Source organism: Nyctibius grandis, chromosome W (assembly GCF_013368605.1).
Source record: "Nyctibius grandis isolate bNycGra1 chromosome W, bNycGra1.pri, whole genome shotgun sequence".
Lineage (NCBI taxonomy): Eukaryota > Metazoa > Chordata > Aves > Nyctibiiformes > Nyctibiidae > Nyctibius > Nyctibius grandis.
In genome coordinates this window covers 1,698,448-1,715,642 of record NC_090694.1, presented here as the reverse complement: position 1 = coordinate 1,715,642, position 17,195 = coordinate 1,698,448, and the positions used below count along the sequence as shown (strand labels likewise).

Here is a 17,195-nt window from a genome sequence, read left to right as displayed (position 1 = left end):
AAGTGACTTGCCAAAATAGTTCTACAGTGGACACATCAGTACCTTTGATCCAAACAGAAAGACTTCATACACAAGATCACAGGCTGAAGTGACAGTCTTTGTTTTAGATAAACATCACAAACCTGGTATTATTTAAGACATGATCCAGAGCTGCGGTTTCATAAAGTATGTGCAGTTCAAATGGTATAAACTAGCTGAACCCTAAAACAATTCCCAAAGGGGGACGGGGGGCAGGAGATCTGTGCTTTTTTATGTTGTTTAGCAACATGAAACACTTCATTACTATTTATATTTGTTTGTTTATTCCAGGTTACAGTAGTTACATTTCAAAATCTACAGTGTTAGGCAAAGAATACATTGTAAATACAATAAAAAACAATCGTAGTATAACAACATTCTCTCTAAAATCATAAAGTGAACAAAAAGTTATCAATGAATCCACTTTCCTCACATTTTCCTTCATTTCACACAGTAAAGCTTTTGTGTTCGTTTTGTTTTTACCATAATAATAAAATAACAAAATCAAAATAACATGATCAAATGAATATCTGTTCTCAGACTGGATCATTTTTTAATATATCACATCAAAAGAGATCTCAAAAATTCAAGTCTTGCTGATCAACATTCATTCTTTCAGGCTAGATGATGACTAGATGGAAAATATCTTGGATTTGTTTTAACAAATTATATAGAGACATAATGAAGTCTTTTTCATTGTGCGTTAAGCAAAGACACATAGAACACATCTGCATATTGAAAATACCAGGAAGCGGCATGCACTTTATATCTCATGATAGGATTTATTTTCACGGATGCCACCTGATTCATTAATTATGGAAGCAGATACATTAGCCAGATCTCTTTCCCCGGTTTTACTTGCAAAAGTGTATCAGGAGGGTTTTGGAAACCATCATACCTTATTCTTACATAGTTATGACAGTTAAAACCAAAAAATCTCTATGTACATAAAACTGACATTAGGAAAAGGCAGGCAAACATGCACCCCTCCATGAAACATTACATTTTTGCAAGGACAAATTGCATCTTCCCACAGAAGGAGTGATACAGCCTTGATGCAAAACTTTTCACGGTCCAGACTAACCCCCTGCTCGATCAGCCTGCGACATTTAACAGAGCACTCGAAATCGCTTCTAACTTAATAAGCCTATTTTCCATGTGCCTTCATTTTGCCGATCCAGCACTACGAGACTAATCAAATTTGGGAGAAAGATCAATTTCTGGCTTCATGTTTTGCAAGGTACTGTCCATCTTTATCAATCAGCCTGAATATTTTAGCTTCTACAGTACAAATTACACAGCACATTTGTTCTAATGCTTCCAAATGGAACTGCAGCAGTCACAGTGCAGATCCCGATTATTTTAGAAACATCTACTCAACTGGCCTGATTTACACACACTCATCAGGCAAAGGCTCCCCTTAAAGTCAGCTGAAGGATTCTCTGACCGAAAACTGCAGAATAAATTCAATTTCTACTGGGTGAAATGCTAGCCCCATTGAAATTAGTAGTAATTTTCTATTGGTTTTAATAGGGCTAGGATTTAATTTCTTAATGCCCTTGAAATATTACTTTCTTTTTTTTAAAAAAAAAAGAGATTTACAGTATGCGGATACAGGAAGAGACAAAATATATTAACAAGATAAATCAGTGATAATAAATAACATTTCAATTTGTAAAATAACTGCCAAATATAATCCCGTTTCATTGAAGTTAAGATTGGTCCTCCAGTCTTAACTCTAACAGCTCAGATAAAATAACCTAACAATCCTGCAAAAACACTAAAAGACACTGTGAACTTAAAAAGAGAGATGTATATTTCTGCCTGAATTATTTTGTCCTAATACTGTTAAAAATAACACTGAAGAGCAGTATATCTGAAAGGTTTAAGATTTTTTTTTCCCCTGCTCAATTATTTTTTGCAATAGAAACACTGAATAAAGTTTCATTGCCTTTACTTGAATTTATGTTGCATATTACCTTTTTTTTTCTAAATAAAACCTGAAAATTCAGATGTTTCGTTAAAAGCATGTGAAGCAAAACCCCAAACCCTCAAATAAAACGATGTGCGAAGGGTAGAATTTCCTATAGACCTTCCTTACCAAACCCCACTCGAGGGAGGGAAGCAGCACAAATGTCTGGGGAAGAACCTGCAGCCAAGCCTGCAAAAACACTGCACACTGAAGCCCCTGGACTTCCAAGGATTCCTACATAGGGTCCAATTCTAGGAGAAGATACTTTAATTTTTCATTTACTGAACTGTCAGTTTGACATTTAAATTGAGCCTTTACACACACAAAAAACACTAACAAAGTAGCCGTGTTTCACCTGCTGCTAAATCCTGACTCTGCAGTCACACGGGTGTTCAATTGCCCCCATGCAGAAACAGAACATGGAAAACATATAATTTGATATTAAAAATGGCAATACTGAAACTCAAATAAGCCATTTGGGTTTAAACCAGCAGAGTCTTCCCTGGAATTACACCAGCTGATCTGACTTGATGGATTTACTCTTTCAAACCATAAGAGAAGTAAAATTCTTTAAAGAAACTAGAATGTTTCTTTACTCCTGAAGTATAAAACCTAGGGCAATTAGAGAAACTAAATTATCATCTGTGATTCTCCACATCTGTGCAAAACTACTGATTTATCCTCTACTTGTTAAATTTGGTGGTTTTGAAGTAATTTGTTGACATGTGAGCATAAACATACATTCAGAATGTAACTCTGGGTTGGAAAGTAGAAGAGTTGCCTTCTGATAATCTTAAAATAGTCTTAAATAAGGCCAGACTGCTTTAATGAAAGGCAGAATGGATGAGATTAAAATTTATGTTAAAATTCCAGCTGAAGAAATTTTAACTCCCTGAAAGTTTCTAGTCAAAGCCCTTTAAAAAAATCAAAGCTTATAATAGAAATCACAACCAACTTAACTGCAGCCATATAATATAGCAAAAATATTTCCAGGAGGAAAAAAAAAATAATCTGAAATTATGTATTAGGAATCTGTTTTCTCAAAGAGATGCCAAAGGCTGTCGTGCACACATTTAAAATACAGACTCATCACTAGTACTGGTATCTGAAGGTTGGTTTCTTCAGTGCTCTGCATATTTTAAATTCACAATACAAAGCAAGAAGAGAAATGCTCCTGTTTAATTGCACAGCCTGCCAAATCCTTCATCAGGTAGGTTATACTACACCTGAGCAACACAAAGGTTGGGTTCCCCTCTCAGTTCCTAGAAGGAGAAACATATTTCTTCACATGGAAAACAAGCTAATGGACCAGATACTCAACTGTGTAAATCAACACACACTTTTAATTTCAAAGGAGCTGATTTATGACAGCCCAAGATCTGGCTCCAGTTTTGAGGCAAGAGAAAAGAGCAACCAAACAAAATCTTTACCGTTTACCAAACCATTTACAACCATTTGGTCTTGCACAGGTGTCCTTAACACTAGGTAGCTTTTGTGGGGAAATTAAGTTAAAATTGTTATCTAATATGAACTACTCCCTCAGTCTTGTGGGTACCTTGGAATAAGTTTACCCTAGAAAAAGCAAAGCTTTAAAGCCTGCATGCTCACCTGCTGTAATCCTCTGATTGTTCTTTCACATTCACATCTGCTTGCATTGAAAATAACAATTAACAGTAATGGATAAAAATGTTTGAAAGTTTTAAATTTTTGCCCATAGTAACCACATCCAAATTTTTACCTATTAATACAATGAATGATTTTTTTTTTTTTTTTTTTTTTTTTTTTAAAGATTACCTAACCAAGACATTGAAAGTCAGCAGAAATTTCACTGGCTCCATCCTTAACAAAGTTATTATCCATTTATGAGATCAGTACATAAAGGTGTTTCAGTCTGAGAGATAAGTTCAACTGACCTCCTTACACAATTTGTTTTGAAATACCCAATTGCTCCATATATACTATTTTATTAAAAAAAAAAAAAGGTTAAGGGCATGCTTACAGACATACTGAGTTAAGTGACTCTCATACATTAAAAGAAACCAGGCACTGCAAAAAGCTGCTTCTGCATGCATGGGAAGACCTGTAAAGTTGTCATGCTTTAAAATATGCTGCTCTTATCGTTATAAAGGTGTATATATGTATATATTGAATCTATGAACACCAGAAGGATCTGATTTTCTTTTTACATCAGCAAATAATCTTCCCTGAAGGATCTTAAATTTTAAAGAGATGAGGAGAAGTTTATTAAATTGCAATCAAAGATAACTATAGGTAAAAGTTAAATGAGTTATTTTAAGTTAAAAATACACACAATTTCAGATGAGGGAGTTTTCTTACAAGTTCATATCAAAATCTTTGTATCAAAATTATGCATGAAGGTGATCTGTAAAGAATTTATTTCAGTACTTAAAAATTATCTCCTGCATAGTCTTTCGAACAGTTATTCTCAAAATAACACAGCTAACCTCTTTTTTTTTTTAATGAAGGCATCACATGTTTAAAAAAAAAAGTCTGGGCCAAGAATAATGTTAAAACACCAGCGTTAGTATTATACGGATAACAAAAAGCATTTCTTCAGTTCCTGTTACAGGTTTGATCCAAGCCCCCACATAAATTGATGGAAAAGCTCCCACTGACTTCAGGGAGGAAGAAAAAAAAAAAAATAAATAAAAAAAAAATCAGACCTACAGTAGATACAGTGGTTATTTCCAATGGAAAGAAAAGGAATTACACTAAAATAATTAGAAAACAAAGTGACTGTAGCTTAAAAAGCAAAATAACAGAGCTAAAGGAGACCGACAGTGTTCTCTTTACTTAAACTATGTCTATGCAAAGGCTTTCAGTTTCCATTATTAGAATTTTAATTTGAATTAGAAACTTCTAGCAAGTTCTAACTGATGATAAATATACATTTTTGGTAGCTACGGAGAAGTTACTTCACATGAAGAAAGCCCTTAATGGAGAGGTGACCAAAAAAATCCCTGTGTGTAGTGATAGTAGTAAGAATTAAATAGATATTTCTAAATATATAGTTAAAATTAATCCTATTTTAAAGATCACAGTTTCAAGCCTGCCTATTCAGGATAACTGTCAGTATTAAAAAAATTCCATACAATAGCAAGTTATTGTATTATTTAAATGAAACTAATATTCTGGCATTCCCCAGCACAAGTAAATAATGATTTCAGTGGTGCTCAGAAGAAGCTCTTGCTGTCTCACCCAGACCAGCAACCCGTACCTTCAGACCACCACAGTGTTTACTAACCTGACCGTCAAACCTTCCTTTAAATTCCTGTGCCAAGGCTCAATCCATCCACCGACGGCTGTTTATCTTAGGACTGACACGACTATTCTTATTCCAGCGTGAAGGATGCAGTTCGATCGTATATAACAGAAGGAAGCAGCAGAGCTTTGTGTGCACAGGTCATGTATGCACACGCAGTTGGGTGTGATTCATCTCACCTAACTTTAGCCGAAAATTATCTATTCTAAAATGTTTATAAGGGAGGTTTAGACAACTAATGGAAGAGAAAGATACTGACAGGAGGTATCCTCTGTAGGTGCTTATCTCTTTCCCATCAGAAGGAGATCCACAGAACAGCAAACTAGACACCTAAAATTAGAGGAGATGAGTTCCACCCAAACCAAACACATATATATGTATACATGTGCATATTTGTGCACACAATATAAGACAGCTGCTTCCATAAATATGCCATGTGCAACACAGCAGTGACATTAATAAAAACTCTGGACAGAAAATGAACTACTAAAGGGGAGACCAAAAAAAAAAAAAAAATCAGTTGTGCACATTTGTTATATATAGCTAAATCTTTAGGGTAAGCTTATTTATTACTTCTGCCTAACAAGGAAGAAGAAAAAAAAATTGTGTGACATGTTCAAGCTGCAAAACTTGGGAGTAAACAGATAGTTAAGGAAATGTTATGGGTCTGTATCTAGTCTGGTTCTCTAGGGTACTTTACATCTTTAAATATAAAACTTATTTCCTTATATAAATGTTTTAATATGCAAAAAGAGCATTTGGATGAATACTCTGAATGCTCCTATTGTAACAAACATAGCTCTACTGATTTTGGGGTATCTAAACAAGGATTCTAAGTTATATTTTCCCAAGTTTGGTGATGAAAGCTTAGGGTGGTTTCCCCCACACACCTTTAAAGGTGTTTGTATGTGTGTGCTGGCACATGGGTATACTGTGGGGTTTTTTTTAAACTACATATATATTATCTATAAATTAAAAAAATAATACCATGGTAATAAAAACCAAGAGAGAAAAACAAAACAAACATATACGAAGAGAAAAGCAAACCTTGTTTTTAGCATAATCCAAAGTAACATCAAGATTGCAGAGATTGGATTTTTTTTTTTTAAGTTTATGATTGATTCATATCAGGCTCTGCAATATTCCCATTCTCTGGAAAGATAGGTGGAAAATTGTTATTAAAAGTCATTGGAAACTCTAGCATAGCATCAACATTTTGATAGCCCACGTAAGAATTAAATGACTGATGTGGAAGTACTTGGCTATCAGGCATCTGTATGAAAGCCCCTGACTGTGTGGTAGGGGGGATTCTTTGGCCAACTAGTTGAATTTTAGGTTCCCTGGGCTCCGGTCGTTGCTTGCTTTCTTCATCCGTGTCAAGATGGGTTAGTTTTTCTATCCACATGCGAAATTTCTCCTCTGTCTGCCTCTGCATCTCGGCAAAGCAGTTCATGGCCTCTTCCAGGACACTGCCTATGCAGTTCCTATCCCACACGGTGCCCCTGTCAAGCAATCCTGGAATTTCCCTGGTCGCTCCTCCAGATCCCCCAGCACGACTGAAGCCAGCTTTAAAGACATTGAGGCCATTTGATAAGACATCATTAAGTAAGAACATAATATTGTTTATTAAGGCATGTTAACTCAGGAAAACAAACTTTTCTAGTTGTATCCCTTGGATATGACAATGGGGGAGGAATTAGCAAATATTATCCAAACAGTATTACCATCAAAAAAAACCCCCAACATTTTATACTCACTGAGCTTATAATAGAAATTTTGGCTTCAAAATTATTTTTATTCTAGAATTCTCAGACAATTCTGTCACAAAGGTCTTTGTGTGGTTTTTTTTTTTTTTTTTTTTTTTAATAAATAAACCAAATTAGTCCAATTCCCTTGCAATCTGTTTGGAAATCAACTGAAGGTGTCAAAAGCATTTATAATAACATGTTTAGTTCTGTTAAGCTGCGATGCAAAATACTACTGTTTGACTGATAATTATGGGTATTTTACTTACATATTTGAACCCTTTTATAATGGGCTGTTAAACACAGTCAAAATTGTACACAAGATAACAGAGATAAAGGCTGATATAGCGATTGCAGCATCTAAAGTAGCCAAGCCCAAAGCTCTTGGTCTAATTTTGGAAAACACACTAAACATCAACGAAGAGAATACACAACACAAACACATACACACAAACATGAAGAGATATGCGAATGCTATGCTAATGCACGAGGTGAAAGCAACCTCTGTTAGGTCTGATGGACACAGCTACATCACCGGAGGAATCCACACGACATGTAGGAGCGATCAACCTCATACCATACAAAAACGTGCCCTCCATCGCATGAGCTGCTGGCCATGCAGCATTTCTAGAATTACTTCTAGCCAAGGCAGAAAACAGACAGGGCATAGTTGGAAGAAAACTGTTCTCTTTCCATCCATCAAAAAGATGGTTAAAATGAATGGCTTTGGGATTATCAGGAAGAACTTTAGCAGCAAGAAGAGAAGACCATCCTCATTATCTTACTCTACATATCAATATGAAAAGGCAGTGGTATCTATATTTTTGAGTTCACTCAGGAATCCTCTAGGAAGCAATAAAACCCCAAGAAAACGAGGCTCTGTACCTGTTTGGGAAATGATAAATAACGCGTGCATGCTGTCCGAACACAAACGTTACCTAAGGTAATTCCAGAACAAGACAAGCATCACATTAAACTACACAAAGCAGCTACAGAACCTGACAATTAATATGTAAACGTGACACTTGTGGTATCCTCTAGCTTCAGAATAATAGAAAATATCCTGAGAATGAGAGAAATCATTGCACAACCTAAGCAAATATTTACTAATAAAAACATAAGGCACTAAATCTTTATTGGGATTTCACTGTGTACATGAAACTACAGTATTACTTCAATAATACATTATTTTTAGGAGCTATTTAAATGAGGTATACATAAGTCCTTCAGTAACAACTAAACAAAGCCTACGATTATTCTCTTATTTCCAAGCAGTAGCAATGCTACCCGTTGGGGGCCAAAAACCTTCTATTAAAAACCCTACTTTAAGTCATCTGTTTACCTATCAGACAGGCTGGAAATTCAGCACTCAGGTCCACTGCTCAAAAATAAATTATTTTATAGAAACTAATTACATTCCTCTGACTGCATTTTAACTAAAAATAATTAAGTAAAATGGTGCCTTTTTCCTAAAATGTGGTTCCATTTGCATATGCAATGTCTTTTGCCTCCCTGAAAAAAAATATTTCTTCTTTTCATACACTCCTAGTGCTGAACACCCAATATGATTCTGTTTATTCATCTTTAGTCAGGGATGTTATCCCAAGATTAACTAACTAAATGGCAGTCTTTGACTTTCACAGGCTTACCTGCGGAAGCACCTTGAAGTAATGTTGAGTAAGTTTTAATTGCAATATAAATAAAAAATATTGATGGCGACATGTGAAACAATCTAGCTAAGCTTTTACAAGTTAAGAATGAACTAGCATTGTCAAAGTTGACAAAACTGTTTTGTAAACTGAAGAGACTATGTATTGAAATATATATTACCCTGTAATACTATTTTTAAAAGGCATCATTCATAGTATATCTACAATTTACAGTAGCAGCAAATTAATGTTTCAAATGCTTCCCTTGCAGTTCCTACAACAAGCCTTACTGAATCTTTACTTTACTGATGCCCTTCAGTGTTAAAAAAAAAAGTCTAAAAATGCATTTTTATTACATTAAAAATGTGAGCATTTATCTAATTGGTCCCTTTGCTATCTGTAAACTTACAGCTCTACAGTTTTTGAAGTTACGCCGTTAAAAGGCGAAGAAGTTTGCAATCACAAAGGGGTCAGAATCCAAGACTCATACCTTATTTTCAAGACAATACCTCCTGCAAAACAGCACCTGAGAAATGCCCCAATGCTGTCTCTTTATGGGATCTATTAAGTACTATCCAAATAACAACCAAATCCAAAGTTATTTAATTTAGGAAGTCTGACAACATAAGAATTTAAGAAGATATGCTGCATCTTCATTCTAATTAGCAGTGGTGGATTTCTTTGTGTCATTATGCTACCTGACGTTTCCAAATGAGTATTTTACTGCAAATCACTCTTAACAGTTTTTTTTCCCCCCCTCTTCTTATACAATTGTCATTCTGAGTTACTTCAACCAAATTCATCCCTTGCAAGATGCTTCATCCAGGGTCTATGCACAATTCTTAGTAGGAAGCAACCTGGCTGGGAGTCCCTCACACACACTGTGCCCCTCTCTTTGGATTTCTACATATTAAAAAAATCTTTTTCTCTTTTTTAACAAAGTGAGCTGCAACACCTTTTTCAACATCAATACTCAAACTTTTTAACAGATCTTTTGAAAGCCTAAAACATGAATCACCTCTATTTCAATTCAGATTTTCATGAGTTGTAGAAAGCACAATGGTGGTGAAATGCCAATATTTTCATATTATATTTGAATTTTTAACAACCCCTTCTTCCAAAGAAAGTGTTTACACAGAAATAAATATTGACGCCCAGACTTGCTCTCACGCCAGTTTTATTCAGAGTTAATTTGCATGGTCAAATTTGAAATTGTTTAAAGGAAAGACTTTCAAGAGCAGCAGGTCTAGCAGAACCTCTTTCAGGACTCAAAGATCATCCTCTTATGCCTAATGTGAATGCTATCTGTTTAAGAATGCTAAAATCCTAAATGTCAACAGAGAGGCTCAGTCATTAAAAGGTAAGAAATTGCTCTTCATCTGCAATAATTCAAAAATCATGGCATTCCCTGAATTAAAGAGCCCAAGCTTCTGACTGCTCAGGTCAGTGACAAGATTCTCAGTAGCATCCATGAAGTTTAGATTGAATCTGTATTTTCAAGTATAAATGAACACCATATATTCAGAATAATATCATATTGTGCTTAACTCCTACCAAGCTTACAATATTTGTACTGAAGTATTACCAGTAAGATGTCAACTTTTTACTCTTCAATCTTTGTTGAGAAGAAAACCAAGCCTACCAGTATTTTAATCCACATTACATTTGAGTTCATCAGAGAGAACTGACTCTCTGTTGCACAACTGGTCTGTTCACAACTTGGGTGCATGCACAAAGTGAAGCTAGTAACACTACAGATGTTCGTGGCATTATTATGTATTTCACTGAACATTTTCCTTACCTTGCTAATTTAGCAAACACATTGCAGAGAACCAGTCACGTGGATGGTTTGAAAAAAATAACTGCACTATTAAAATGGAAGAGGTTTAGTAACATGACACGAAAAACTACTACTATATTCTCAAATGTGGCACTTTAATTTTCAGACCACACACAAGCAAACTGTCTTCTGTAACACTACACGTGCCGACAGAAGGTTAAGAGCCAGAGTATGTACAACCTCTGTACACGAAGGCCACATTAAATTAACCATCACTAAAAGTTTTAGAGCATCTCTGTTGGCAAAGCTATTTTTCCAGAAAACAGACATTTGAAAATCAGTCCCAATAATAAGCTACGTTTAGACAGTAACCAACATTACAGCTGAAGTGTCCCAATACAGCAAGACTGAGGGGAACGCAGACTACCTGTAAAATTCTTCTGCATCAATGTGTACAGGCTTTTTCAAAAGTAAAGGCAAAAGTATTTGCAAGCTTATGTCCTTCTGACAGGTGCGTTGTAGTTTCTTGACACTCAAGTTCAAGTATCAAGTTAAACCTGAAGTTTTCTCTTGGCTTTTAACTGTTTGCAGAGGACACTCATGGCCTGAATTTCCAGTAATGCTTTTTGATACCCTGTATTATTTTCTAACTATGTGTTCATTCCCTAAATTTTGAGGATATTCAGAGTGTAATTCTAAGTGCACTAAAATGGCTTTCTAGTAAAAAAAAAAAAAAAAATAATTTAAGTTAAGCACTTTGCCAGTTCCAAGAAGAGGGATCACAGATAGCATGTGAACCTACCACTGCAACAGAGCTGGGAATCCTACTCAGACTCAGAGCTCCACTGCATCTGTTAAGACCACAACGTTTCATTAACCCACAAGTAGCACAGGATGCATTTTTGGCCAACCTTGTCTTTATCTCTATAAAGAACATTTTTCTCTTGTACTCGGAGACTATTTCCCACAAACCAAATTAATTTCTGTTTAAAGGAAAACTGCAATGTGGCAGGTATGCATTGCACCTAATTCCAAAAGGACAGCTCAAAAGTTTTAATGTCTTAAATGTAATTTAGTATCAAGCAGATGATACGTGCTATGAAATAAAAATAAAGGTCATTGTTCCTCAGGACGGTTTTTGCACTCCCACATCTTGCATCGCAGGTAAAATTGGGCCTTGGTGTGATCATCACTAAATCATCAAGTTCTTTCATGCACTACAATGGGAACTTTTCACTGCAAGCATCTCAGTTAAGACTGAGAGCTCAAATACAGAAAAGCCTAGTGACACAGAAAAGTATCCTAGAGTGGTTTCAGATCTCTGCAATGGAAGTCAGAAATCTAGGCAGCTCTGAAAATACCATGTGGTGCCTTTCTGGGTCACAAGGTACTTTTATGACTTAAAAAAGAATACAACCTAGGGGATTTATTTCGTGTGTTTTGGGGTTTTTTTAGGGGTGGGGAGGAACCTGTCCCAAAACTCATGTCTTCTTTGACAGGCTTTAAATCAAGCTTTAATTGCCCAAAGCATAAAGGCACAAAACTATGAAAGCTAGAAGTTTGACTAACTACTAAATTGGTAAAAATAATTTTAGAATTTCTATTAAAAGTTTACTACACAGTAATTATAGGAGGACTATGCCTTTCCCAGACTTTCTAATAATAAACTTCCAACTTATTTTGTGCAACCTGCTTCCTAGCAGTATGTGGGAAAAATGCCCGTTCTCATGGTGACGGAATCATTCACCATAATCAAGTCAGTTAAAAGTTATTTGTAAAATCTGCTGCAAATATTTTAAATAATTTATCTAGCAAACATTAGTTCAGCAACTTAAGACTAATTATTGCAGTTTTCCTTTAAATGTTCTTGCCTTATGTAAACTGATATCGATCTCCATAAAAAAAAAAATAATCTTCTAGCACTAGAGGCAAAAAGGCATGTAACCCAGTAAAAATTGGCAAGCCAAAAAGTTTATTTTGATGTGATTTTATTTTGATTGCCGTATGATGATGGTTCTATGGTATAATATGCTGCAAGAATAATTCACACAAAATCCTGTCCACAGCACTTGGGCTAATAAAATAACAAAGAGTCAGCAGACAAAAACTTGAAGAATTTATCTTTCTTTTGCTAATAAAATAATGAGAAGGCCCCTATAATTTGCTGCCTCCAATCTTAACACAGATGTGTCAGAAAATTAAAAGTACAGAAATTATAGATCCTTATGACATAGGAAAATGGTAACAGCTTTGTCTAAAATGTTGAAAATTTAGGTGTGGATATAGCTTGGGCACCTGTATAAACAAACTGATGTCCTAAAATAGGTGACCAGCTGCAATCTGCAAGAATTTACAATAAGGCTAAGTAGGTTTGTCATGCACTGAAACGTAGAGCTGAAAGCATAGCGTAAGTGCAACGGTGAACAGGGCCTTACTGTAACACGAGCAAGAGGTATGTCACGTTATTTCTAACACAGCTGCTGAGCTGTGGTCTTAATATATTTAAAGCAAAGCTGGCCACTTATCTTAAGAATGTATTTATTAGATTATCACCATCTAATGGGATTTGACAACACTAATAGGAGTTCATATAGGCTTACAAAGGAAAAGATCTGAAAATTCCAGAATCCAAAGATAGTCCTTCCTCCAATTTACCATTTCTATGCTTTGTTGGTGTGCAAAAGTGCACTGAAACCTCAGAACAGATTTTAAAATTTGCCCATGTTTTGTTACCATACTGCAGTCTTCACATTTACACGGAGCTGCAGTTCTCCTGGTTTTTCTCAAGTGTCACTCATCTAATTTAGCATGACAGCTGAGAAACGATGTCAGATGTGTTACAGTTCAGTTTAAAAAACATCCTCTACCTGGTATCTCTGCAGTGATTGTCTTGCTGCTCCCTGAAACCTCTTCATCATCATCTGATGAACTCGTGCTCGAGTCACACGTCAGGTCACTATCACTGGTACTGCTGTCCTGCAGCAGGTTGTACTTCTTGCGAGCAGCTGCCTCCCTTTTCTGTCTTAAGAGCCGGATTCTTTCTTTGTGCTTTTGGCTTCGATGACCTTTTACCTTGGTAACTCGACCATTCTGCTTATCACTAGACTGTCGGTTTTTCTTGGCAGCCATTGTTGAAGTTTCACTTTCGGACCTGGATCGCCTGGATTTCCTCCCAACTGCTGCCCCAGACACCGCAGAAGGATCTCCCTCTATAGCAGCTTCAGCTTGACAGGGCTCATTCTCTTCTGTGGAAGACAATGTATCTGAGTCAGCCAAATGCCCACTGGAAGAAGGGGAAAGCATGCAATGATTAGAAGAGTCACTCTCGTAAACTCGGCCACCCGTTGGCTTATCGCTCTCTGTAGATGCTAGCTGAGACTCCGAGGAGTCTCGCCTCAGTTCCATCAGTAAGCAAGGCATTGAAGAGAGCACCGCAGAGTCTGCTGCAGTGGGCACGGTGTCTTTCTGAGTTTGTATCTCCAGTTCTATAGGTCCATCTTCATCAGGATCAGTCTCTTGCTTTTCAGAAGACTTTGGTAGAACTTCTGAATCAACAAGTTCCTCTGCTTTTCCCATTGCCTCCATCTTCATTTCAGAACACCAAGGTCCTCCTGGTCTCAAAGCATGGAGCACGTGGTCTGGAAGACTGTGTGAACTAGATATGGACTTCAGCAATACAGCAGCCTGCACGAGAACAGAACAGTAAGAATAATTTACCCAAATAACTCAATCTTGCTCTTCACAATATTACCTAATCAACTCATTGCTTTCAACTACAGACAGTATGGTTCAGTATTGTATTCGTTTTCTTTACTTTACTTTTTCTGAGTGAACTCATCCTGTTACACCAAACTACTCTTCCTTTTACACACCCATGAAAGATGTTACTGGAATCACATTAAATGTGGTTCACCTCACTAGAATAATCAAAACAGATCAGTAAATAATAAAAATATTTCTAAACTCTTGCTTTATAAAATTTAAATCAATATCTTACAAGCAACATATGCTAAACTTCTTTACCTAGAGGTCTAAACATATTTTAATGGAGGATTTTAGCCCTTATGAACAATGCCAGCCTGAAAATTCCCAGACTTGATAGTCATTTACCTCGACAGAACAGAATATAGTTCAGTTTCCATATCTATGAGAAATTTACTTTCAGTTGAAGGGGACCTCAACCTTATGAAATTAAAATGTTTTGATGGTTGGACTCAATGATCCCAGAGGTCTCTTCCAACCTGGTTGATTGTGTGATTCTGTGATTTGCAAACTTACAGTACCAACATGACACAGGAGAAATCCAGTCACTTTGAGCAGAAACCGAGCAGCTGCTGAACATTACAGAGCAAGACTACAAACACCTTCCTTTTCCAGCGGAACAGCTCTGCTAGTACATCTCATATAATAAACATGTATTTGTAGACGTGGGGCAATCCCAAGCACAGATACAGGCTGGGCGGAGAATGGATTGAGAGCAGCCCTGAGGAAAAGGACTTGGGGTGATGGTTGATGAGAAGCTCAACATGAGCCGGCAATGTGCACTTGCAGCCCAGAAGGCCAACCGTATCCTGGGCTGCATCAAAAGCAGCGTGGCCAGCAGGTCGAGGGAGGGGATTCTGCCCTTCTGCTCCACTCTCATGAGACCCCACCTGCAGTGCTGCGTCCAGCTCTGGGGCCCCCAACATAAGAAGGACATGGAGCTGTTGGAGCAAGTCCAGAGGAGGGCCACGAAGATGATCAGAGGGCTGGAGCACCTCTCCTATGGAGACAGGCTGAGAGAGTTGGGGCTGTTCAGCCTGGAGAAGAGAAGGCTCTGGGGAGACCTTCTAGCAGCCTTCCAGTACCTGAAGGGGCTACAGGAAAGCTGGAGAGGGACTTTTTACAAGGGCGTGGAGTGATAGGACAAGGGGGAACAGTTTTAAACTGAAAGAGGGGAGATTTAGATTAGATCTTAGGAAGAAATTCTTTGCTGTGAGGGTGGTGGGACACTGGCCCAGGTTGCCCAGAGCAGCTGTGGATGCCCCCTCCCTGGCAGTGTTCAAAGGCCAGGTTGGATGGGGCTTTGAGCAACCTGGTCTAGTGGAAGGTGTCCCTGCCCATGGCAGGGGCATTGGAACTAGATGATCTTTAAGGTCCCTTCCAACCCAAACCATTCTGTGATTCTATTTACAAGAAGCACCATGAAGTCATACTAAATTGTCAAGACACAGGGTTTACAACATCCACAGGCAAGGTCTTTAGAAACATTAGCTATGTGTAACACAGATTTGTTCTCAATAGAGAACTACCATGCTGGTAAGTCATGTAAAGAATTTTTAGGAGTATCTAATACATCATTCAAGTGTTCCTTGAGTGTCTCACATAGAAGTACTGGTTGTATGAGAACCTACAGGCTGAGCTAGTTTCTCTCAAATCTACCAGGAAAACAGCATCAAATAGCATGGTCTGCAAGCAAGGAACGGCATCCACCCACACCAGTACCCTATATTTTACTTTAAGTTATAATTTCATAAATGGCATTGCATCAGTGCAAACAAAAAAACAAGCTATTTATCTGATTGATATCTAAACCAAAATTTCCCTGAAGGTGCTTCAGGTACTTTTGGGTTGATAACGTGCAAGTTATCAACCCAAAAGTACCTGAAGCACCTTCAGGGAAATTTTGGTTTAGATATCAATATTTACCATATTATCTTCATTATTCACACTCTGCCATCCACCTAAATTTTCACTTGGAATTCAACATAAAGATCTTTTAATTATGACAATTGCTTACAGATGAATGGTATGGAACAAATCATTTATGGGTTTAGAAGTATAGTAAACGATAAATTTATGGCACTTCAAAAGAAGCGTAGACAAGAAAAAGCAGTGTTAAGTTTTAATCTACTGTTTTTTAAAAATGATTTCTGCAGACAAGGGCAATTGGTACTTGAGCAGCCTGAGAAAGCATGGATGCTTCGGGGAGATTTTTTCTGCACCCTGACAATCCTCCTTCAGTTTCCTGATCCATCCCAAGCTGCCTGTAACTGTACGTATGTAATTATATGCTGCTTCCCCCTACTCCATCTGTTGCACAGAATAAGGCTACTTCCCTGCTTCTAAAAGGTGCCGTGAAAAGCCCAACATTGTCCTGTCTGCCCTAACCCGCTTTGAAACTTAATTTTTAAAGAATATTAAAATAGAGTGCATGCTTCCTTCAGGCTAATGAATGAAATGCTGGATGGTGCAAGAGAATTATGAAAATATTTATGGGAGAGAAACACCAGTTAAGGAAAGCAAGCTTAGTTAATATCAGACAACACAATAAAGATGGAGATGACAACTCTAGGTTTGCTAAATGTGAAAAAACCACCCCAAAACCCAAACAGTAAAACCAGCACTTCACTTAAAAAAAAAAAAAAATACGTATTGTAAAATACAGGAACATATATGTAAGAGAAATGTTCGCCAATACTTGCACTGAGTAAAACTCTCTTGAAAACAAAATAAGAATTTTTGGAGATGGTAATTTAATGTAGGCAATAAATATCATATAAGAACCAATTTATTTCCAAGGCCACAGCACAGCATCAACAAACCAAATGATGAATACACATGTTCTGAGACATATATGCATCCCAATACTGTAATAAAATCAGTATTTCTACACATTTTATCTGCAAATCTACATTATCAAATAATTCTCCTATTACACAGGTAAATAAAATGCAGATTTGATGATTAAATGACTGGCCAAGAGTTA

The 17,195-nt window shown here is 36.9% G+C and overlaps 1 protein-coding gene across 2 annotated transcripts in view; it reads right to left on the bottom strand.

Annotated features, from left to right (window-relative positions):
* Positions 1 to 17,195, bottom strand: part of LOC137675739 (protein ARK2N-like) — a 45,196-nt gene that overhangs the window by 15,557 nt on the left and 12,444 nt on the right. For both annotated transcript variants that reach the window (XM_068421936.1, XM_068421937.1), the window contains exon 2: positions 13,315 to 14,131. In XM_068421936.1, the coding sequence (XP_068278037.1) occupies positions 13,315 to 14,038 (724 nt within the window). In that variant the 5' untranslated portion in view covers positions 14,039 to 14,131. The remainder of the gene's footprint in view (positions 1 to 13,314; positions 14,132 to 17,195) is intronic.